At 42.0% G+C, this 26645-nt stretch overlaps 1 protein-coding gene across 2 annotated transcripts in view; it reads left to right on the forward strand.

Moving 5' to 3' along the window:
* LOC124260803 (solute carrier family 35 member F6-like) overlaps window positions 1–24799 on the forward strand; it is a 34992-nt gene extending 10193 nt beyond the window's left edge. For both annotated transcript variants that reach the window (XM_046695116.1, XM_046695117.1), the window contains 3 exons: window positions 21395–21550; window positions 23356–23655; window positions 23908–24799. In XM_046695116.1, coding sequence (XP_046551072.1) covers window positions 21395–21550; window positions 23356–23655; window positions 23908–23966 — 515 coding nt within the window. In that variant the 3' untranslated portion in view covers window positions 23967–24799. The remainder of the gene's footprint in view (window positions 1–21394; window positions 21551–23355; window positions 23656–23907) is intronic.
* Window positions 24800–26645: the final 1846 nt, after the last annotated feature.

Here is a 26645-nt window from a genome sequence, read left to right on the forward strand (position 1 = left end):
AGGTATACACAGGACACTGTAACCTCTGTGTCAATTGTAGGTATACACAGGACACTGTAACCTCTGTGTCAATTGTAGGTATACACAGGACACTGTAACCTCTGTGTCAATTGTAGGTATACACAGGACACTGTAACCTCTGTGTCAATTGTAGGTATACACAGGACACTGTAACCTCTGTGTCAATTGTAGGTATACACAGGACACTGTAACCTCTGTGTCAATTGTAGGTATACACAGGGCCCTGTATACTCTGTGTCAATTGTAGGTATACACAGGACACTAACCTCTGTGTCAATTGTAGGTATACACAGGACACTGTAACCTCTGTGTCAATTGTAGGTATACACAGGACACTGTAACCTCTGTGTCAATTGTAGGTATACACAGGACACTGTAACCTCTGTGTCAATTGTAGGTATATAACATTGTAGGTATACACAGGACACTAACCTCTGTGTCAATTGTAGGTATACACAGGACACTGTAACCTCTGTGTCAATTGTAGGTATACACAGGACACTGTAACCTCTGTGTCAATTGTAGGTATACACAGGACACTGTAACCTCTGTGTCAATTGTAGGTATACACAGGACACTAACCTCTGTGTCAATTGTAGGTATACACAGGATACTGTAACCTCTGTGTCAATTGTAGGTATACACAGGACACTGTAACCTCTGTGTCAATTGTAGGTATACACAGGACACTGTAACCTCTGTGTCAATTGTAGGTATACACAGGACACTGTAACCTCTGTGTCAATTGTAGGTATACACAGGATACAGTAACCTCTGTGTCAATTGTAGGCTATACACAGGACACTGTAACCTCTGTGTCAATTGTAGGTATACACAGGACACTGTAACCTCTGTGTCAATTGTAGGTATACACCGGACACTAACCTCTGTGTCAATTGTAGGTATACACAGGATACTGTAACCTCTGTGTCAATTGTAGGTATACACGGGACACTGTAACCTCTGTGTCAATTGTAGGTATACACAGGACACTGTAACCTCTGTGTCAATTGTAGGTATACACAGGACACTGTAACATCTGTGTCCATTGTAAGTTACACAGGACACTGTAACCTCTGTGTCAATTGTAGGTATACACAGGACACTGTAACCTCTGTGTCAATTGTAGGTATACACAGGGCCCTGTATACTCTGTGTCAATTGTAGGTATACACAGGACACTAACCTCTGTGTCAATTGTAGGTATACACTGTAAGGACACAGTAACAGTAACCTCTGTGTCAATTGTAGGTATACACAGGACACTGTAACCTCTGTGTCAATTGTAGGTATACACAGGACACTGTAACCTCTGTGTCAATTGTAGGTATACACAGGACACTAACCTCTGTGTCTATTGTAGGTATACACAGGATACTGTAACCTCTGTGTCAATTGTAGGTATACACGGGACACTGTAACCTCTGTGTCAATTGTAGGTATACACAGGACACTGTAACCTCTGTGTCAATTGTAGGTATACACAGGACACTGTAACATCTGTGTCCATTGTAAGTTACACAGGACACTGTAACCTCTGTGTCAATTGTAGGTATACACAGGACACTGTAACCTCTGTGTAAATTGTAGGTATACACAGGGCCCTGTATACTCTGTGTCAATTGTAGGTATACACAGGACACTAACCTCTGTGTAGGTATACACAGGACACTGTAACCTCTGTGTCACAGGTATACACAGGACACTGTAACCTCTGTGTCAATTGTAGGTATACACAGGACACTGTAACCTCTGTGTCAATTGTAGGTATACACAGGACAGGGCCTCTGTATATACACACCTAACCTCTGTGTCAATTGTAGGTATACACAGGACACTGTAACCTCTGTGTCAATTGTAGGTATACACAGGACACTGTAACCTCTGTGTCAATTGTAGGTATACACGGGACACTGTAACCTCTGTGTCAATTGTAGGTATACACAGGACACTGTAACCTCTGTGTCAATTGTAGGTATACACAGGACACTGTAACCTCTGTGTCAATTGTAGGTATACACAGGACACTGTAACCTCTGTGTCAATTGTAGGTATACACAGGACACTGTAACCTCTGTGTCAATTGTAGGTATACACAGGACACTGTAACCTCTGTGTCAATTGTAGGTATACACAGGACACTGTAACCTCTGTGTCAATTGTAGGTATACACAGGACACTAACCTCTGTGTCAATTGTAGGTATACACAGGACACTAACCTCTGTGTCAATTGTAGGTATACACAGGACACTGTAACCTCTGTGTCAATTGTAGGTATACACAGGACACTGTAACCTCTGTGTCAATTGTAGGTATACACAGGACACTGTAACCTCTGTGTCAATTGTAGGTATACACAGGACACTGTAACCTCTGTGTCAATTGTAGGTATACACAGGACACTGTAACCTCTGTGTCAATTGTAGGTATACACAGGACACTGTAACCTCTGTGTCAATTGTAGGTATACACAGGACACTGTAACCTCTGTGTCAATTGTAGGTATACACAGGACACTGTAACCTCTGTGTCAATTGTAGGTATACACAGGACACTAACCTCTGTGTCAATTGTAGGTATACACAGGATACACCTCTGTGTCTGTAACCTCTGTGTCAATTGTAGGTATACACGGGACACTGTAACCTCTGTGTCAATTGTAGGTATACACAGGACACTGTAACCTCTGTGTCAATTGTAGGTATACACAGGACACTGTAACCTCTGTGTCAATTGTAGGTATACACAGGATACTGTAACCTCTGTGTCAATTGTAGGTATACACAGGACACTGTAACCTCTGTGTCAATTGTAGGTATACACAGGACACTGTAACCTCTGTGTCAATTGTAGGTATACACAGGACACTAACCTCTGTGTCTATTGTAGGTATACACAGGATACTGTAACCTCTGTGTCAATTGTAGGTATACACGGGACACTGTAACCTCTGTGTCAATTGTAGGTATACACAGGACACTGTAACCTCTGTGTCAATTGTAGGTATACACAGGACACTGTAACATCTGTGTCCATTGTAAGTTACACAGGACACTGTAACCTCTGTGTCAATTGTAGGTATACACAGGACACTGTAACCTCTGTGTAAATTGTAGGTATACACAGGGCCCTGTATACTCTGTGTCAATTGTAGGTATACACAGGACACTAACCTCTGTGTCAATTGTAGGTATACACAGGACACTGTAACCTCTGTGTCAATTGTAGGTATACACAGGACACTGTAACCTCTGTGTCAATTGTAGGTATACACAGGACACTGTAACATCTGTGTCAATTGTAGGTATACACAGGACACTGTAACCTCTGTGTCAATTGTAGGTATACACAGGACACTGTAACCTCTGTGTCAATTGTAGGTATACACAGGGCCCTGTATACTCTGTGTCAATTGTAGGTATACACAGGACACTAACCTCTGTGTCAATTGTAGGTATACACAGGACACTGTAACCTCTGTGTCAATTGTAGGTATACACAGGACACAGTAACCTCTGTGTCAATTGTAGCTATACACAGGACACTGTAACCTCTGTGTCAATTGTAGGTATACACAGGACACTGTAACCTCTGTGTCAATTGTAGGTATACACAGGACACTAACCTCTGTGTCTATTGTAGGTATACACAGGATACTGTAACCTCTGTGTCAATTGTAGGTATACACGGGACACTGTAACCTCTGTGTCAATTGTAGGTATACACAGGACACTGTAACCTCTGTGTCAATTGTAGGTATACACAGGACACTGTAACATCTGTGTCCATTGTAAGTTACACAGGACACTGTAACCTCTGTGTCAATTGTAGGTATACACAGGACACTGTAACCTCTGTGTCAATTGTAGGTATACACAGGGCCCTGTATACTCTGTGTCAATTGTAGGTATACACAGGACACTAACCTCTGTGTCAATTGTAGGTATACACAGGACACTGTAACCTCTGTCTCAATTGTTGGTATACACAGGACACTGTAACCTCTGTGTCAATTGTAGCTATACACAGGGCCCTGTATACTCTGTGTCAATTGTAGGTATACACAGGACACTAACCTCTGTGTCAATTGTAGGTATACACAGGACACTGTAACCTCTGTGTCAATTGTAGGTATACACAGGACACTGTAACCTCTGTGTCAATTGTAGGTATACACAGGACACTGTAACCTCTGTGTCAATTGTAGGTATACACAGGACACTGTAACATCTGTGTTGATTGTAAGTTACACAGGACACTGTAACCTCTGTGTCAATTGTAGGTATACACAGGACACTGTAACCTCTGTGTCAATTGTAGGTATACACAGGGCCCTGTAACCTCTGTGTCAATTGTAGGTATACACAGGACACTAACCTCTGTGTCAATTGTAGGTATACACAGGACACTGTAACCTCTGTGTCAATTGTAGGTATACACAGGACACTGTAACCTCTGTGTCAATTGTAGGTATACACAGGACCCTGTGTACTCTGTGTCAATTGTAGGTATACACAGGACACTGTAACCTCTGTGTCAATTGTAGGTATACACAGGACACTGTAACCTCTGTGTCAATTGTAGGTATACACAGGACACTGTAACCTCTGTGTCAATTGTAGGTATACACAGGACACTGTAACCTCTGTGTCAATTGTAGGTATACACAGGACACTGTAACCTCTGTGTCAATTGTAGGTATACACAGGACACTAACCTCTGTGTCAATTGTAGGTATACACAGGACACTGTAACCTCTGTGTCAATTGTAGGTATACACACAGGACACTGTAACCTCTGTGTCAATTGTAGGTATACACAGGACACTGTAACCTCTGTGTCAATTGTAGGTATACACAGGACACTAACCTCTGTGTCAATTGTAGGTATACACAGGACACTGTAACCTCTGTGTCAATTGTAGGTATACACAGGACACTGTAACCTCTGTGTCAATTGTAGGTATACACAGGACACTAACCTCTGTGTCAATTGTAGGTATACACAGGACACTGTAACCTCTGTGTCAATTGTAGGTATACACAGGACACTGTAACCTCTGTGTCAATTGTAGGTATACACAGGACACTGTAACCTCTGTGTCAATTGTAGGTATACACAGGACACTGTAACCTCTGTGTCAATTGTAGGTATACACAGGATACTGTAACCTCTGTGTCAATTGTAGGTATACACAGGACACTGTAACCTCTGTGTCAATTGTAGGTATACACAGGACACTGTAACCTCTGTGTCAATTGTAGGTATACACAGGACACTAACCTCTGTGTCAATTGTAGGTATACACAGGATACTGTAACCTCTGTGTCAATTGTAGGTATACACGGGACACTGTAACCTCTGTGTCAATTGTAGGTATACACAGGACACTGTAACCTCTGTGTCAATTGTAGGTATACACAGGACACTGTAACATCTGTGTCCATTGTAGGTATACACAGGACACTGTAACCTCTGTGTCAATTGTAGGTATACACAGGACACTGTAACCTCTGTGTCAATTGTAGGTATACACAGGGGCCCTGTATACTCTGTGTCAATTGTGTAGGTATACACAGGACACTAACCTCTGTGTCAATTGTAGGTATACACAGGACACTGTAACCTCTGTGTCAATTGTAGGTATACACAGGACACTGTAACCTCTGTGTCAATTGTAGGTATACACAGGACACTGTAACCTCTGTGTCAATTGTAGGTATACACAGGACACTGTAACCTCTGTGTCAATTGTAGGTATACACAGGATACAGTAACCTCTGTGTCAATTGTAGGTATACACAGGACACTGTAACCTCTGTGTCAATTGTAGGTATACACAGGACACTGTAACCTCTGTGTCAATTGTAGGTATACACAGGACACTAACCTCTGTGTCAATTGTAGGTATACACAGGACACTGTAACCTCTGTGTCAATTGTAGGTATACACAGGACACTGTAACCTCTGTGTCAATTGTAGGTATACACAGGACACTGTAACCTCTGTGTCAATTGTAGGTATACACAGGACACTGTAACATCTGTGTCCATTGTAAGTTACACAGGACACTGTAACATCTGTGTCAATTGTAGGTATACACAGGACACTGTAACCTCTGTGTAAATTGTAGGTATACACAGGGCCCTGTAACCTCTGTGTCAATTGTAGGTATACACAGGACACTAACCTCTGTGTCAATTGTAGGTATACACAGGACACTGTAACCTCTGTGTCAATTGTAGGTATACACAGGACACTGTAACCTCTGTGTCAATTGTAGGTATACACAGGACACTGTAACCTCTGTGTCAATTGTAGGTATACACAGGACACTGTAACCTCTGTGTCAATTGTAGGTATACACAGGACACTAACCTCTGTGTCAATTGTGTAGGTATACACAGGACACTGTAACCTCTGTGTCAATTGTAGGTATACACAGGACACTGTAACCTCTGTGTCAATTGTAGGTATACACAGGACACTGTAACCTCTGTGTGTCAATTGTAGGTATACACAGGACACTGTAACCTCTGTGTCAATTGTAGGTATACACAGGACACTGTAACCTCTGTGTCAATTGTAGGTATACACAGGACACTGTAACCTCTGTGTCAATTGTAGGTATACACAGGACTGTAACAGGACACTGGAACCTCTGTGTCAATTGTAGGTATACACAGGACACTAACCTCTGTGTCAATTGTAGGTATACACAGGACACTGTAACCTCTGTGTCAATTGTAGGTATACACAGGACACTGTAACCTCTGTGTCAATTGTAGGTATACACAGGACACTGTAACCTCTGTGTCAATTGTAGGTATACACAGGACACTGTAACCTCTGTGTCAATTGTAGGTATACACAGGACACTGTAACCTCTGTGTCAATTGTAGGTATACACAGGACACTGTAACCTCTGTGTAAATTGTAGGTATACACAGGACCCTGTAACCTCTGTGTCAATTGTAGGTATACACAGGACACTGTAACCTCTGTGTCAATTGTAGGTATACACAGGACACTGTAACCTCTGTGTCAATTGTAGGTATACACAGGACACTGTAACCTCTGTGTCAATTGTAGGTATACACAGGACACTGTAACCTCTGTGTCAATTGTAGGTATACACAGGACACTGTAACCTCTGTGTCAATTGTAGGTATACACAGGACACTGTAACCTCTGTGTCAATTGTAGGTATACACAGGACACTGTAACCTCTGTGTCAATTGTAGGTATACACAGGACACTAACCTCTGTGTCAATTGTAGGTATACACAGGACACTGTAACATCTGTGTCAATTGTAGGTATACACAGGACACTGTAACCTCTGTGTCAATTGTAGGTATACACAGGACACTGTAACCTCTGTGTCAATTGTAGGTATACACAGGACACTGTAACCTCTGTGTCAATTGTAGGTATACACAGGACACTGTAACCTCTGTGTCAATTGTAGGTATACACAGGACACTGTAACCTCTGTGTCAATTGTAGGTATACACAGGACACTGTAACCTCTGTGTCAATTGTAGGTATACACAGGACACTGTAACCTCTGTGTCAATTGTAGGTATACACAGGACACTGTAACCTCTGTGTCAATTGTAGGTATACACAGGACACTGTAACCTCTGTGTCAATTGTAGGTATACACAGGACACTGTAACCTCTGTGTCAATTGTAGGTATACACAGGACACTGTAACCTCTGTGTCAATTGTAGGTATACACAGGACACTGTAACCTCTGTGTCAATTGTAGGTATACACAGGATACAGTAACCTCTGTGTCAATTGTAGCTATACACAGGACACTGTAACCTCTGTGTCAATTGTAGGTATACACAGGACACTGTAACCTCTGTGTCAATTGTAGGTATACACAGGACACTAACCTCTGTGTCAATTGTAGGTATACACAGGATACTGTAACCTCTGTGTCAATTGTAGGTATACACAGGACACTGTAACCTCTGTGTCAATTGTAGGTATACACAGGACACTGTAACCTCTGTGTCAATTGTAGGTATACACAGGACACTGTAACCTCTGTGTCCATTGTAAGTATACACAGGACACTGTAACCTCTGTGTCAATTGTAGGTATACACAGGACACTGTAACCTCTGTGTCAATTGTAGGGTATACACAGGGCCCTGTATACTCTGTGTCAATTGTAGGTATACACAGGACACTAACCTCTGTGTCAATTGTAGGTATACACAGGACACTGTAACCTCTGTGTCAATTGTAGGTATACACAGGACACTGTAACCTCTGTGTGTCAGGTGTAGGTATACACAGGACAACCTCTGTGTCAATTGTAGGTATACACAGGACACTGTAACCTCTGTGTCAATTGTAGGTATACACAGGACACTGTAACCTCTGTGTCAATTGTAGGTATACACAGGACACTGTAACCTCTGTGTCAATTGTAGGTATACACAGGACACTGTAACCTCTGTGTCAATTGTAGGTATACACAGGACACTGTAACCTCTGTGTCAATTGTAGGTATACACAGGACACTGTAACCTCTGTGTCAATTGTAGGTATACACAGGACACTGTAACCTCTGTGTCAATTGTAGGTATACACAGGACACTGTAACCTCTGTGTCAATTGTAGGTATACACAGGACACTGTAACCTCCTCTGTAGGTACAATTAACCTCTGTGGTGTAGGTATACACGGGACACTGTACACATTGTAGGACACTGTAACCTCTGTGTCAATTGTAGGTATACACAGGACACTGTAACCTCTGTGTCAATTGTAGGTATACACAGGACACTGTAACCTCTGTGTCAATTGTAGGTATACACAGGACACTGTAACCTCTGTGTCAATTGTAGGTATACACAGGACACTGTAACCTCTGTGTCAATTGTAGGTATACACAGGACACTGTAACCTCTGTGTCAATTGTAGGTATACACAGGACACTGTAACCTCTGTGTCAATTGTAGGTATACACAGGGATACTGTAACCTCTGTGTCAATTGTAGGTATACACAGGACACTGTAACCTCTGTGTCAATTGTAGGTATACACAGGACACTGTAACCTCTGTGTCAATTGTAGGTATACACAGGACACTGTAACCTCTGTGTCAATTGTAGGTATACACAGGACACTGTAACCTCTGTGTCAATTGTAGGTATACACAGGACACTGTAACCTCTGTGTCAATTGTAGGTATACACAGGACACTGTAACCTCTGTGTCAATTGTAGGTATACACAGGACACTGAACAACCTCTGTGTCAATTGGGTGTATAGGGCCTCTGTGTCAATTGTAGGTATACACAGGGCCCTGTATACTCTGTGTCAATTGTAGGTATACACAGGACACTAACCTCTGTGTCAATTGTAGGTATACACAGGACACTGTAACCTCTGTGTCAATTGTAGGTATACACAGGACACTGTAACCTCTGTGTCAATTGTAGGTATACACACAGGACCCTGTATACTCTGTGTCAATTGTAGGTATACACAGGACACTGTAACCTCTGTGTCAATTGTAGGTATACACAGGACACTGTAACCTCTGTGTCAATTGTAGGTATACACAGGACACTGTAACCTCTGTGTCAATTGTAGGGTATACACAGGACACTGTAACCTCTGTGTCAATTGTAGGTATACACAGGACACTGTAACCTCTGTGTCAATTGTAGGTATACACAGGACACTAACCTCTGTGTCAATTGTAGGTATACACAGGACACTGTAACCTCTGTGTCAATTGTAGGTATACACAGGACACTGTAACCTCTGTGTCAATTGTAGGTATACACAGGACACTGTAACCTCTGTGTCAATTGTAGGTATACACAGGACACTAACCTCTGTGTCAATTGTAGGTATACACAGGACACTGTAACCTCTGTGTCAATTGTAGGTATACACAGGACACTGTAACCTCTGTGTCAATTGTAGGTATACACAGGACACTAACCTCTGTGTCTATTGTAGGTATACACAGGATACTGTAACCTCTGTGTCAATTGTAGGTATACACAGGACACTGTAACCTCTGTGTCAATTGTAGGTATACACAGGACACTGTAACCTCTGTGTCAATTGTAGGTATACACAGGACACTGTAACCTCTGTGTCAATTGTAGGTATACACAGGATACAGTAACCTCTGTGTCAATTGTAGCTATACACAGGACACTGTAACCTCTGTGTCAATTGTAGGTATACACAGGACACTGTAACCTCTGTGTCAATTGTAGGTATACACAGGACACTAACCTCTGTGTCTATTGTAGGTATACACAGGATACTGTAACCTCTGTGTCAATTGTAGGTATACACGGGACACTGTAACCTCTGTGTCAATTGTAGGTATACACAGGACACTGTAACCTCTGTGTCAATTGTAGGTATACACAGGACACTGTAACATCTGTGTCCATTGTAAGTTACACAGGACACTGTAACCTCTGTGTCAATTGTAGGTATACACAGGACACTGTAACCTCTGTGTCAATTGTAGGTATACACAGGGCCCTGTATACTCTGTGTCAATTGTAGGTATACACAGGACACTAACCTCTGTGTCAATTGTAGGTATACACAGGATACTGTAACCTCTGTGTCAATTGTAGCTATACACAGGACACTGTAACCTCTGTGTCAATTGTAGGTATACACAGGACACTGTAACCTCTGTGTCAATTGTAGGTATACACAGGACACTAACCTCTGTGTCTATTGTAGGTATACACAGGATACTGTAACCTCTGTGTCAATTGTAGGTATACACGGGACACTGTAACCTCTGTGTCAATTGTAGGTATACACAGGACACTGTAACCTCTGTGTCAATTGTAGGTATACACAGGACACTGTAACATCTGTGTCCATTGTAAGTTACACAGGACACTGTAACCTCTGTGTCAATTGTAGGTATACACAGGACACTGTAACCTCTGTGTAAATTGTAGGTATACACAGGGCCCTGTATACTCTGTGTCAATTGTAGGTATACACAGGACACTAACCTCTGTGTCAATTGTAGGTATACACAGGACACTGTAACCTCTGTCTCAATTGTAGGTATACACAGGACACTGTAACCTCTGTGTCAATTGTAGCTATACACAGGGCCCTGTATACTATGTGTCAATTGTAGGTATACACAGGACACTGTAACCTCTGTGTCAATTGTAGGTATACACAGGACACTAACCTCTGTGTCAATTGTAGGTATACACAGGACACTGTAACCTCTGTGTCAATTGTAGGTATACACAGGACACTGTAACCTCTGTGTCAATTGTAGGTATACACAGGACACTGTAACCTCTGTGTCAATTGTAGGTATACACAGGACACTAACCTCTGTGTCAATTGTAGGTATACACAGGACACTGTAACCTCTGTGTCAATTGTAGGTATACACAGGACACTGTAACCTCTGTGTCAATTGTAGGTATACACAGGACACTGTAACCTCTGTGTCAATTGTAGGTATACACAGGATACAGTAACCTCTGTGTCAATTGTAGGTATACACAGGACACACCTCTGTGGACATTGTAGGTACCTCTGTGTCAATTGTAGGTAATTGTACACAGGACACTGTAACCTCTGTGTCAATTGTAGGTATACACAGGACACTGTAACCTCTGTGTCAATTGTAGGTATACACAGGACACTGTAACCTCTGTGTCAATTGTAGGTATACACAGGACACTGTAACCTCTGTGTCAATTGTAGGTATACACAGGACACTGTAACCTCTGTGTCAATTGTAGGTATACACAGGACACTGTAACCTCTGTGTCAATTGTAGGTATACACAGGACACTGTAACCTCTGTGTCAATTGTAGGTATACACAGGACACTGTAACCTCTGTGTCAATTGTAGGTATACACAGGACACTGTAACCTCTGTGTCAATTGTAGGTATACACAGGACACTGTAACCTCTGTGTCAATTGTAGGTATACACAGGACACTGTAACCTCTGTGTCAATTGTCAATTGGTATACACAGGACACTGTAACCTCTGTGTCAAGGTGTAGGTATACACAGGACACTGTAACCTCTGTGTCAATTGTAGGTATACACAGGACACTGTAACCTCTGTGTCAATTGTAGGTATACACAGGACACTGTAACCTCTGTGTCAATTGTAGGTATACACAGGACACTGTAACCTCTGTGTCAATTGTAGGTATACACAGGACACTGTAACCTCTGTGTCAATTGTAGGTATACACAGGACACTGTAACCTCTGTGTAAATTGTAGGTATACACAGGACACTGTATACTCTGTGTCAATTGTAGGTATACACAGGACACTAACCTCTGTGTCAATTGTAGGTATACACAGGACACTGTAACCTCTGTGTCAATTGTAGGTATACACAGGACACTGTAACCTCTGTGTCAATTGTAGGCTATACACAGGACACTGTAACCTCTGTGTCAATTGTAGGTATACACAGGGACACTGTAACCTCTGTGTCAATTGTAGGTATACACAGGGACCCTGTAACCTCTGTGTCAATTGTAGGGATACACAGGACTGTAACCTCTGTGTCAATTGTAGGTATACACAGGACACTAACCTCTGTGTCAATTGTAGGTATACACAGGACACTGTAACCTCTGTGTCAATTGTAGGTATACACAGGACACTAACCTCTGTGTCAATTGTAGGTATACACAGGATACTAACCTCTGTGTCAATTGTAGGTATACACAGGACACTGTAACCTCTGTGTCAATTGTAGGTATACACAGGACACTGTAACCTCTGTGTCAATTGTAGGTATACACAGGACACTGTAACCTCTGTGTCAATTGTAGGTATACACAGGACACTAACCTCTGTGTCAATTGTAGGTATACACAGGATACTGTAACCTCTGTGTCAATTGTAGGTATACACAGGACACTGTAACCTCTGTGTCAATTGTAGGTATACACAGGACACTGTAACCTCTGTGTCAATTGTAGGTATACACAGGACACTGTAACCTCTGTGTCAATTGTAGGTATACACAGGACACTGTAACCTCTGTGTCAATTGTAGGTATACACAGGACACTGTAACCTCTGTGTCAATTGTAGGTATACACAGGACACTGTAACCTCTGTGTCAATTGTAGGTATACACAGGACACTAACCTCTGTGTCAATTGTAGGTATACACAGGATACTGTAACCTCTGTGTCAATTGTAGGTATACACAGGACACTGTAACCTCTGTGTCAATTGTAGGTATACACAGGACACTGTAACCTCTGTGTCAATTGTAGGTATACACAGGACACTGTAACATCTGTGTCCATTGTAAGTTACACAGGACACTGTAACCTCTGTGTCAATTGTAGGTATACACAGGACACTGTAACCTCTGTGTAAATTGTAGGTATACACAGGGCCCTGTATACTCTGTGTCAATTGTAGGTATACACAGGACACTAACCTCTGTGTCAATTGTAGGTATACACAGGACACTGTAACCTCTGTCTCAATTGTAGGTATACACAGGACACTGTAACCTCTGTGTCAATTGTAGCTATACACAGGGCCCTGTATACTATGTGTCAATTGTAGGTATACACAGGACACTGTAACCTCTGTGTAAATTGTAGGTATACACAGGGCCCTGTATACTCTGTGTCAATTGTAGGGATACACAGGACACTAACCTCTGTGTCAATTGTAGGTATACACAGGACACTAACCTCTGTGTCAATTGTAGGTATACACAGGACACTAACCTCTGTGTCAATTGTAGGTATACACAGGACACTGTAACATCTGTGTCAATTGTAGGGATACACAGGACACTAACCTCTGTGTCAATTGTAGGTATACACAGGATACTAACCTCTGTGTCAATTGTAGGTATACACAGGACACTGTAACCTCTGTGTCCATTGTAAGTTACACAGGACACTGTAACCTCTGTGTCAATTGTAGGTATACACAGGACACTGTAACCTCTGTGTCAATTGTAGGTATACACAGGACACTAACCTCTGTGTCAATTGTAGGTATACACAGGATACTGTAACCTCTGTGTCAATTGTAGGTATACACAGGGCTCTGTAACCTCTGTGTCCATTGTAAGTTACACAGGACACTGTAAACTCTGTGTCAATTGTAGGTATACACAGGACACTAACCTCTGTGTCAATTGTAGGGATACACAGGACACTAACCTCTGTGTCAATTGTAGGTATACACAGGATACTAACCTCTGTGTCAATTGTAGGTATACACAGGACACTGTAACATCTGTGTCCATTGTAAGTTACACAGGACACTGTAACCTCTGTGTCAATTGTAGGGATACACAGGACACTAACCTCTGTGTCAATTGTAGGTATACACAGGATACTGTAACCTCTGTCTCAATTGTAGGTATACACAGGATACTGTAACCTCTGTGTCAATTGTAGGTATACACAGGGCCCTGTATACTCTGTGTCAATTGTAGGTATACACAGGACACTGTAACCTCTGTGTAAATTGTAGGTATACACAGGGCCCTGTATACTCTGTGTCAATTGTAGGGATACACAGGACACTAGCCTCTGTGTCAATTGTAGGTATACACAGGACACTAACCTCTGTGTCAATTGTAGGTATACACAGGACACTGTAACCTCTGTGTCAATTGTAGGTATACACAGGACACTAGCCTCTGTGTCAATTGTAGGTTAACACAGTGCCCTGTAACCTCTGTGTCAATTGTAGGTATACACAGGACACTAGCCTCTGTGTCAATTGTAGGTTTACACAGTGCCCTGTAACCTCTGTGTCAATTGTAGGTATACAGAGGACACAAGCCTCTGTGTCGACAGTAGGTATACACAGGACACTAGCCTCTGTGTCAATTGTAGGTATACACAGGACACTAACCTCTGTGTCAATTGTAGGTATACACAGGATACTGTAACCTCTGTGTCAATTGTAGGTATACACAGGACACTGTAACCTCTGTGTCAATTGTAGGTATACACAGGACACTGTAACCTCTGTGTCAATTGTAGGTATACACAGGACCCTGTAACCTCTGTGTCAATTGTAGGTATACACAGGACACTGTAATCTCTGTGTCAATTGTAGGTATACACAGGACACTAACCTCTGTGTCAATTGTAGGTATACACAGGACACTGTAACCTCTGTGTCAATTGTAGGTATACACAGGACACTAGCCTCTGTGTCAATTGTAGGTATACACAGGACACTAACCTCTGTGTCAATTGTAGGTATACACAGGATACTGTAACCTCTGTGTCAATTGTAGGTATACACAGGACACTAGCCTCTGTGTCAATTGCAGGTTAACACAGTGCCCTGTAACCTCTGTGTCAATTGTAGGTATACACAGGACACTAGCCTCTGTGTCAATTGTAGGTATACACAGGACACTGTAACCTCTGTGTCAATTGTAGGTATACACAGGACACTGTAACCTCTGTGTCAATTGTAGGTATACACAGGACACTGTAACCTCTGTGTCAATTGTAGGTATACACAGGACACTAAGCCTCTGTGTCAATTGTAGGTATACACAGGACACTAACCTCTGTGTCAATTGTAGGTATGCACAGGATACTGTAACCTCTGTGTCAATTGTAGGTATACACAGGACACTAGCCTCTGTGTCAATTGCAGGTTAACACAGTGCCCTGTAACCTCTGTGTCAATTGTAGGTATACACAGGACACTAGCCTCTGTGTCAATTGTAGGTATACACCGGACACTAACTTCGGTGTCAATTGTAGGTATACACAGGACACTAGCCTCTGTGTCAATTGTAGGTTTACACAGTGCCCTGTAACCTCTGTGTCAATTGTAGGTATTCACAGGACACTAGCCTCTGTGTCAATTGTAGGTTTACACAGTGCCCTGTAACCTCTGTGTCAATTGTACGTATACGCAGGACACTGTAACCTCTGTGTCAATTGTAGGTATACACAGGACACTGTAACCTCTGTGTCAATTGTAGGTATACACAGGACACTGTAACCTTTGTGTCAATTGTAGGTAAACACAGGGCCCTGTATACTCTGTGTCAATTGTAGGTATACACAAGACACTAGCCTGTGTGTCAATTGTAGCTATACACAGGATACTGTAACCTCTGTGTCAATTGTAGGTATACACAGGACACTAGCCTCCGTGTCAATTGTAGGTTTACACAGGGCCCTGTAACCTCTGTGTCAATTGTAGGTATACACAGGACACTGTAACCTCTGTGTCAATTGTAGGTATACACAGGGCCCAGTAACCTCTGTGTCAATTGTAGGTATACACAGGGCCCTGTAACCTCTGTGTCAATTGTAGGTATACACCGGACACTAACCTCTGTGTCAATTGTAGGTATACACCGGACACTAACCTCTGTGTCAATTGTAGGTATACACAGGATACTGTAACGTCTGTGTCAATTGTAGGTATACACGGGACACTGTAACCTCTGTGTCAATTGTAGGTATACACAGGACACTGTAACCTCTGTGTCAATTGTAGGTATACACAGGACACTGTAACCTCTGTGTCAATTGTAGGTATACACAGGACACTGTAACCTTTGTGTCAATTGTAGGTAAACACAGGGCCCTGTATACTCTGTGTCAATTGTAGGTATACACAAGACACTAGCCTGTGTGTCAATTGTAGCTATACACAGGATACTGTAACCTCTGTGTCAATTGTAGGTATACACAGGACACTAGCCTCCGTGTCAATTGTAGGTTTACACAGGGCCCTGTAACCTCTGTGTCAATTGTAGGTATACACAGGACACTGTAACCTCTGTGTCAATTGTAGGTATACACAGGGCCCAGTAACCTCTGTGTCAATTGTAGGTATACACAGGGCCCTGTAACCTCTGTGTCAATTGTAGGTATACACAGGACACTAACCTCTGTGTCAATTGTAGGTATACACCGGACACTAACCTCTGTGTCAATTGTAGGTATACACAGGATACTGTAACGTCTGTGTCAATTGTAGGTATACACGGGACACTGTAACCTCTGTGTCAATTGTAGGTATACACAGGACACTGTAACCTCTGTGTCAATTGTAGGTATACACAGGACACTAGCCTCTGTGTCAATTGCAGGTTAACACAGTGCCCTGTAACCTCTGTGTCAATTGTAGGTATACACAGGACACTAGCCTCTGTGTCAATTGTAGGTTTACACAGTGCCCTGTAACCTCTGTGTCAATTGTAGGGATACACAGGACACTAGCCTCTGTGTCAATTGTAGCTATACACAGGGCCCTGTATACTATGTGTCAATTGTAGGTATACACAGGACACTGTAACCTCTGTGTAAATTGTAGGTATACACAGGGCCCTGTATACTCTGTGTCAATTGTAGGGATACACAGGACACTAATCTCTGTGTCAATTGTAGGTATACACAGGACACTAACCTTTGTGTCAATTGTAGGTATACACAGGACACTAGCCTCTGTGCCAATTGTAGGTATACACAGGACACTAACCTCTGTGTCAATTGTAGGTATACACAGGACACTGTAACCTCTGTGTCAATTGTAGGTATACACAGGACACTAGCCTCTGTGTCAATTGCAGGTTAACACAGTGCCCTGTAACCTCTGTGTCAATTGTAGGTATACACAGGACACTAGCCTCTGTGTCAATTGTAGGTTTACACAGTGCCCTGTAACCTCTGTGTCAATTGTAGGTATACAGAGGACACAAGCCTCTGTGTCGACAGTAGGTATACACAGGACACTAGCCTCTGTGTCAATTGTAGGTATACACAGGACACTAACCTCTGTGTCAATTGTAGGTATACACAGGATACTGTAACCTCTGTGTCAATTGTAGGTATACACAGGACGCTGTAACCTCTGTGTCAATTGTAGGTATACACAGGACACTGTAACCTCTGTGTCAATTGTAGCTATACACAGGGCCCTGTATACTATGTGTCAATTGTAGGTATACACAGGACACTGTAATCTCTGTGTCAATTGTAGGGATACACAGGACACTAACCTCTGTGTAAATTGTAGGTATACACAGGACACTAGCCTCTGTGTCAATTGTAGGTATACACAGGACACTAGCCTCTGTGCCAATTGTAGGTATACACAGGACACTAGCCTCTGTGTCAATTGTAGGTATACACAGGATACTGTAACCTCTGTGTCAATTGTAGGTATACACAGGACACTAGCCTCTGTGTCAATTGCAGGTTAACACAGTGCCCTGTAACCTCTGTGTCAATTGTAGGTATACACAGGACACTAGCCTCTGTGCCAATTGTAGGTATACACAGGACACTAACCTCTGTGTCAATTGTAGGTATGCACAGGACACTAACCTCTGTGTCAATTGTAGGTATACACAGGACACTAGCCTCTGTGTCAATTGTAGGTATACACCGGACACTAGCCTCTGTGCCAATTGTAGGTATACACAGGACACTAACCTCCGTGTCAATTGTAGGTATGCACAGGATACTGTAACCTCTGTGTCAATTGTAGGTATACACAGGACACTAGCCTCTGTGTGAATTGCAGGTTAACACAGTGCCCTGTAACCTCTGTGTCAATTGTAGGTATACACAGGACACTAGCCTCTGTGTCAATTGTAGGTATACACCGGACACTAACCTCGGTGTCAATTGTAGGTATACACAGGACACTAGCCTCTGTGTCAATTGTAGGTTTACACAGTGCCCTGTAACCTCTGTGTCAATTGTAGGTATACACAGGACACTAGCCTCTGTGTCAATTGTAGGTTTACACAGTGCCCTGTAACCTCTGTGTCAATTGTACGTATACGCAGGACACTGTAACCTCTGTGTCAATTGTAGGTATACACAGGACACTGTAACCTCTGTGTCAATTGTAGGTATACACAGGACACTGTAACCTTTGTGTCAATTGTAGGTATACACAGGGCCCTGTATACTCTGTGTCAATTGTAGGTATACACAAGACACTAGCCTGTGTGTCAATTGTAGCTATACACAGGATACTGTAACCTCTGTGTCAATTGTAGGTATACACAGGACACTAGCCTCCGTGTCAATTGTAGGTTTACACAGGGCCCTGTAACCTCTGTGTCAATTGTAGGTATACACAGGACACTGTAACCTCTGTGTCAATTGTAGGTATACACAGGGCCCAGTAACCTCTGTGTCAATTGTAGGTATACACAGGGCCCTGTAACCCCTGTGTCAATTGTAGGTATACACCGGACACTAACCTCTGTGTCAATTGTAGGTATACACCGGACACTAACCTCTGTGTCAATTGTAGGTATACACAGGATACTGTAACGTCTGTGTCAATTGTAGGTATACACGGGACACTGTAACCTCTGTGTCAATTGTAGGTATACACAGGACACTGTAACTTCTGTGTCAATTGTAGGTATACACAGGATACTGTAACCTCTGTGTCAATTGTAGGTATACACAGGGCCCTGTATACTCTGTGTCAATTGTAGGTATACACAGGACACTAGCCTCTGTGTCAATTGTAGGTATACACAGGATACTGTAACCTCTGTGTCAATTGTAGGTATACACAGGACACTAGCCTCTGTGTCAATTGTAGCTATACACAGGGCCCTGTATACTCTGTGTCAATTGTAGGTATACACAGGACACTGTAACCTCTGTGTCAATTGTAGGTATACACAGGACACTGTAACCTCTGTGTCAATTGTAGGTATACACGGGACACTGTAACCTCTGTGTCAATTGCAGGTATACCCAGGACACTGTAACCTCTGTGTAAATTGTAGGTATACACAGGACACTGTAACCTCTGTGTCCATTGTAAGTTACACAGGACACTGTAACCTCTGTGTCAATTGTAGGTATACACAGGACACTGTAACCTCTGTGTCAATTGTAGGTATACACAGGACCCTGTAACCTCTGTGTCAATTGTAGGTATACACAGGACACTAACCTCTGTGTCAATTGTAGGTATACACAGTACACTAACCTCTGTGTCAATTGTAGGTATACACAGGACACTAACCTCTGTGTCAATTGTAGGTATACACAGGACACTAGCCTGTGTGTCAATTGTAGCTATACACAGGATACTGTAACCTCTGTGTCAATTGTAGGTATACACAGGACACTAGCCTCCGTGTCAATTGTAGGTTTACACAGTGCCCTGTAACCTCTATGTCAATTGTAGGTATACGCAGGACACTGTAACCTCTGTGTCAATTGTAGATATACACAGGACACTGTAACCTCTGTGTCAATTGTAGGTATACACAGGACACTGTAACATTTGTGTCAATTGTAGGTATACACAGGGCCCTGTATACTCTGTGTCAATTGTAGGTATACACAAGACACTAGCCTCTGTGTAAATTGTAGCTATACACAGGATATTGTAACCTCTGTGTCAATTGTAGGTATACACAGGACACTAGCCTCTGTGTCAATTGTAGGTATACACAGGACACTAGCCTCTGTGTCAATTGTAGGTTTACACAGTGCCCTGTAACCACTATGTCAATTGTAGGTATACACATGGCCCTGTAACCTCTGTGTCAATTGTAGGTATACACAGGGCTCTGTAACCTCTGTGTCAATTGTAGGTATACACCGGACACTAACCTCTGTGTCAATTGTAGGTATACACAGGATACTGTAACGTCTGTGTCAATTGCAGGTATACACGGGACACTGTAACCTCTGTGTCAATTGTAGGTATACACAGGACACTGTAACATCTGTGTCCATTGTAAGTTACACAGGACACTGTAACTTCTGTGTCAATTGTAGGTATACAAAGGATACTGTAACCTCTGTGTCAATTGTAGGTATACACAGGACACTGTAACCTCTGTGTCAATTGTAGGTATACACAGTACACTAACCTCTGTGTCAATTGTAGGTATACACAGGACACTAACCTCTGTGTCAATTGTAGGTATACACAGGACACTGTAACCTCTGTGTCAATTGTAGGTATACACAGGACACTGTAACCTCTGTGTCAATTGTAGGTATACACAGGACACTGTAACCTCTGTGTCAATTGTAGGTATTCACAGTACACTAACCTCTGTGTCAATTGTAGGTATACACAGGACACTGTAACCTCTGTGTCAATTGTAGGTATACACAGGACACTGTAACCTCTGTGTCAATTGTAGGTATACACAGGACACTAACCTCTGTGTCAATTGTAGGTATACACAGGACACTAACCTCTCTGTCAATTGTAGGTATACACAGGACACTGTAACCTCTGTGTCAATTGTAGGTATACACAGGACACTGTAACCTCTGTGTCAATTGTAGGTATATATAGGGCACTGTAACCTCTCTGCTATTTTTAGGTATGTTTGGGTTCATCCTCTTGGTTATCCTGCTTATCCCGTTCTACTTCGTGGATGTTGGGGCATTTAACACCTTGCCCAAACACCGCCTGGAGGATCCGTATGACGCATTCTGTCAGATGCAGAAGGACCACAATATCATTGCAGCCTTTCTAGGTAACGTGTTCATCATGCTACATTTAACTAGATCTTTTACTACTGCTCACACAGATCTCTGGAAGGTACACGAACTGTCGCAGAAACCTATCGCAGTACGAAGTGTATTTAGTTTTACTCCATCAATTCAATGTATATGTTTTCTTAATTTATCAGTGTTAAGTGTCCACTTGTAAACCCTCGACAGCCTCTTGAGACATGGGTTAGATGTTGATGGAGCAGCAGGTACCAGTGCTTCGTGTGTTTTCTGGCCTTGGTTATTTGTGATCGATAACCCCAGTTTTATGCATTGATGTTAATCCTTTCCGGATGAGGTAAAAAACTACCGGCCAGTAAAATTTCAGTCTTTCATTTCAAAATGTTTGGAGAAAATTGTTTCACGAAGGCGTGAAGAACACCTACTCAACAACGACCTGTTTGAACCCTTCCAGAGTGCTTATAAATCCAAACATAACACAGAGACTGCGCCTTTTCGTGTCCACAACGACATCATGAGGGCAATGGACCAGCAGAAAGTCACCCTGCTGGTCCCTCACGATTTATCATCAGCCTTCGACACTATAGATCACACGATCCTGCTTTCTCGTTTAGGGGGAAAATGTGATGTTACAGGAAACGCTCTTTCTCGGGTAAAGTCCTATCTGTCCACCAGAACTCAGGTTGTCAAAACTGGCGATGTTACCTCACTTCCGACAACAGTTAACGTTGTGTTCCGCAGGGTGCAGTTCTGGGGCCTTTGTTTTTCAGCATATATATATTCTTCCAATAGGCGATATAATCAGGAAACACGGATTGATCTTCCATCTCTATGCTGACGATAATCAGATTTCCTTATCCGTAAAGCCACCTGAAGCCGCTTCTTTAATCAGTCAAATTGAAGCCTGTGTGAGCGAGGTTAGATCCTGGATGACTCTGAATTTGCCCAAATTAGATGACAATAAAACGGAATTTCTACTACTTGATTCTAAACAGCAGCGTTTGCCTGCAGGTCTGTCACTGAACATTGGCAACAGCAATGTTAGAACCATCCCATCTGCAAGAAATCTTGGAATCAAGATTGCCAGCATGTCCCTTGAAAACATGCCAAGAACTTGAGCAAAACTTTCTTATTCCACATCCACATCAGTAAAATCCGTCATCTTCTTGACCATAAAACAACAAAACGTATTATCGTGTCACTATCTGAGAAGCCTTGTCAGCATATTACCAACCAACCCGTACTCTCTGCTCTGTCGACTATCTTCGCCTGTCAGTCCCAGTCGCGCAAACATCAATGGGTGATCGAGCCTTCTCTGCCTTAGCTACTCTACTTTGGAACGGACTACCTCTTCCTTTATCTCTGACAAACCTCATTTTAAGACTTTTTAAAGACACACCTCTTCAAGCAAGCCTTTGACTAGCTATTCTTATCTCACTGAATTACTTTTTCGTATATCTAATGTACACAGAGCCACTGAGCAACCTGCGGATGGACGTTAGGCGCTAGGGAACAGGTCGAAATGGCCACTCGAAAAAATGGCCACACAAAAAAAGTCATATGGCCACAACCCCTAGTCAAAATGGCCATACCCAAAAGTCAAAATGGCCATACATCATTTTTTTTTCATATTAATGAGTATTGTTCTTGAAATGCTTCCTTAATTGATACTTTGAGATAGTTACTTATTTAATATTTTGAAATGTTTTTTTTTATCCTGTACTTTGAGATGTTTTCTTATGTTATACTTTGAGCTGTTTAATTACTCTCGCAATGTTTTCTTAATTAATGTAAACTGTTTTCCACGCTATGTGTGTATGTGTTACAGTCAGCGTGTTGTTCTGGCCGGTGTACTACTACTGCGGGATGTCTATCACGAAGCACGTGGATGCAGTGACCCGGATGGGGGTGGACATCAACATACAGATGCTGACATGGGCTGTGTACATCATGGCAACGTGGCAAGCATTCCATCCAATACAGATTCTTGGATTTGGTGTCTTTATTGTCGGGGTCATCGTGTTCTTCCTGGACGCTGACCCCATCATCGCGAGGTTCCAGTCGTGGCGAGAGAGGAGACGAGGGGAGGGAGATGGAGAGGACGAGCCTCTGAACCCCGCAAACCAAGGTATAGTTTGTAAAGGCTGACCAGTCGGTTTCGGATCTTTGAGCGGTAACTATCATATTTCTATGTGTATGGTATTTACTGCCAATTAGTAAGCTGCTCCTGGCTTCAATACAAGCTGCACTCCTTTTGCCGCAAATCATATGTACAACAAAATGTAAGATGGATAAATATTCTGGTCCATATCAATCTATTACATGTGTGCTCCATTTACTGTTTCCTTCAGCAGACCTAACACTATTATGTTTTCAACAGTTGTTCCCGATTATGGTATACAAGAACAAGCCCAACCCCGAAGAAACCGCCCAAGATAGACTGTGAGACTTTCAGATGGATTGAAGCGCAACAACATTAACGCAAAGGATAAAGTGTGAATGTGACTGCTATCAACGATCACCATTATGCTATGTTCTATGTTATAATATGTTGAGAACAAAGGTCTTTGTGACCACGAATAATACCCCACAGCTCCTCGACAATCATAAAGTGTCGTTTATGGATATTGGTGACTAAATACGATTTTCACTACATAATTTCATTACATTTCCCAACTTCGTTTTGTTTGTGAGTAAACACCAACATTCATCTTCGAGATGAACAGGTTCAGAGAACTAAGGGTGAGAAAATTGAACTTGTTTCAATGTACTTGCACACGTTGTACTCATTTACCAGCTTTTTCAGCTGTACTTAAGGAAAGTTCTTCAACAACCCACACTGGTCGTAAGAGACGACTAATATAAGGGCTCCTACTCGCTGACTACTGGTGTATGTATGTTGTCGTATCCCCATGGCGTATGGCAATCCTCACCATACCAGCCATTCGACTGCTCAGTCCAGATTGGATTATTTTCGGACCGCAGCATGTACCGTAAACAACACACAACTGTCCGTTCTAGAACTGTGTTCTGCTGAATGGATGTATTACATTTTTGCCTTTCTCGTTGTACTACTAATACACCTTGTATCCACCATGTATGAGGATTTCCATAGAGAAGGATGGGAAATTTAGAAACTCTTAAGAATGCAGATGTATGTACGAAAGTGGACTTGTGCGTTTACATGTATTGTGTATATAAGACATTGATATCTGCTTTAAATTTTGTGACATATGTGTGTGATAAACTGTAATAAAACACTTGATACTATCTGTCTGAAGCTTATACTTGATGGTCTGATACTCAAAAGATGCTGTTTCCTTGGAGATCTAGTGGTTGACATCAGAATCAGTGTGAAACAATGCTGGTGTGAGCTGTAACATCACGTACTATACAGTGTTAGCCCACTGAGATATGGGAACGTATATGGGAACGCATATGGGAACGTATTGTACTACCCTGTGGTCTATTTGCCTGTAATATGTGGTGTAACATATCAACTAAAGAATACGATATGCTTGAATGTGTGCAAAAGTACTTCGGTAAAAAAGTACAAGGGTTCTCTAAACGCACGTGCTCGGTCATTGCCAGAGACTGTCTTGGACTTGTATCACTACGTGCTTATATTGATCAGAGAGCATTATTGTTCCTGGGAAGACTGCTTAACACTGATATTAGTTTCATTTTCAAACGAATTCTTCACTATAGATTAGCTCAACATGATTGTAAGGATAGTATGCAAAACATGCTGAAGTGTAAATCCTCTCCTTTACACCATATGTTATATCTTACCTGTAAATATGATCTTACTGAATATGTTGACATTTATCGTAACTCATCTGTATTTGTTACCAAAAATCAATGGTCAAATCTTGTAAGAGATAAAGTCTCAAAATTTAAAGCAAATGTCGTTACCTCTGAGCTTAACTACAGAGTCAATCTCCACAGATACGCTCTCCTACGCAATCCAGCTGCTAGTAACAAACTTTGGTTAATAGCTTTTAATGATTCAGATTATTTCTATGACATATCCTACCTTATCCGTGTCGGCACTTTCGCTATACAATCTAAAGAATGCTTATGTGGCACATATGCTTATGACATTGTAAAACATGTATTTCTCTTTTGTCCACAAACGGAATGTAACAGAGAGCGACTACTTAGCTCCCTGACTGATCTATTGGATGTTACAACCTTTGTAAGTGTTTGGAATGATGATGATGATGCACTGATTAGTTTTCTACTTGGAGGAGTGCCAAATGACAACATTAGAGATCTTGATACTGATCTATGGATTCAATGTATGAAAATCACGAGTAAAGCTGTTCATGAATGGAAACGGTTTTTCATCACATGTTACTAGATTTACATCCCCCCCATATATACATATCTTTAAATGTTTTTGTATTGTATAACTTTCATACACTTGTACCTTGTAAAATGTAATATCTGCTAAATCAAGCATATGTATCTTCAATTTTGGAGGAAATAAAGACGATCTATCTATCTATCTATGAGGATTTCCATAGAGAAGGATGGGAAATTTAGAAACTCTTAAGAATGCAGATGTATGTACGAAAGTGGACTTGTGCGTTTACATGTATTGTGTATATAAGACATTGATATCTGCTTTAAATTTTGTGACATATGTGTGTGATAAACTGTAATAAAACACTTGATACTATCTGTCTGAAGCTTATACTTGATGGTCTGATACTCAAAAGATGCTGTTTCCTTGGAGATCTAGTGGTTGACATCAGAATCAGTGTGAAACAATGCTGGTGTGAGCTGTAACATCACGTACTATACAGTGTTAGCCCACTGAGATACCAAGGCACAGATTAACACGGAGGCGCCACGAGACATAGCACAGTAGTATATGACCAGCTGGAGTTTGTTTTATGCCAGAGAGGCTAACGAGTACTCTAATAATTATACTGTACACACAGGTTTAGTTCTACACATGCAAATATAATCACATCACAACAGTTATAGTGGAATGTCACAAAGCGCCAATTTTCAAGCCCTTGCAGAGAGTTACACACTCGTGCCTCGCTGAAATAGAAAAAATGAGCTGTAAGGACGCTGCTTTCACACTTGCTTTACACCAATATACAG

This window comes from Haliotis rubra, unplaced genomic scaffold, assembly GCF_003918875.1.
Source record: "Haliotis rubra isolate DU_JTF1 unplaced genomic scaffold, ASM391887v1 Scf777, whole genome shotgun sequence".
Classification (NCBI taxonomy): Eukaryota; Metazoa; Mollusca; class Gastropoda; order Lepetellida; family Haliotidae; genus Haliotis; species Haliotis rubra.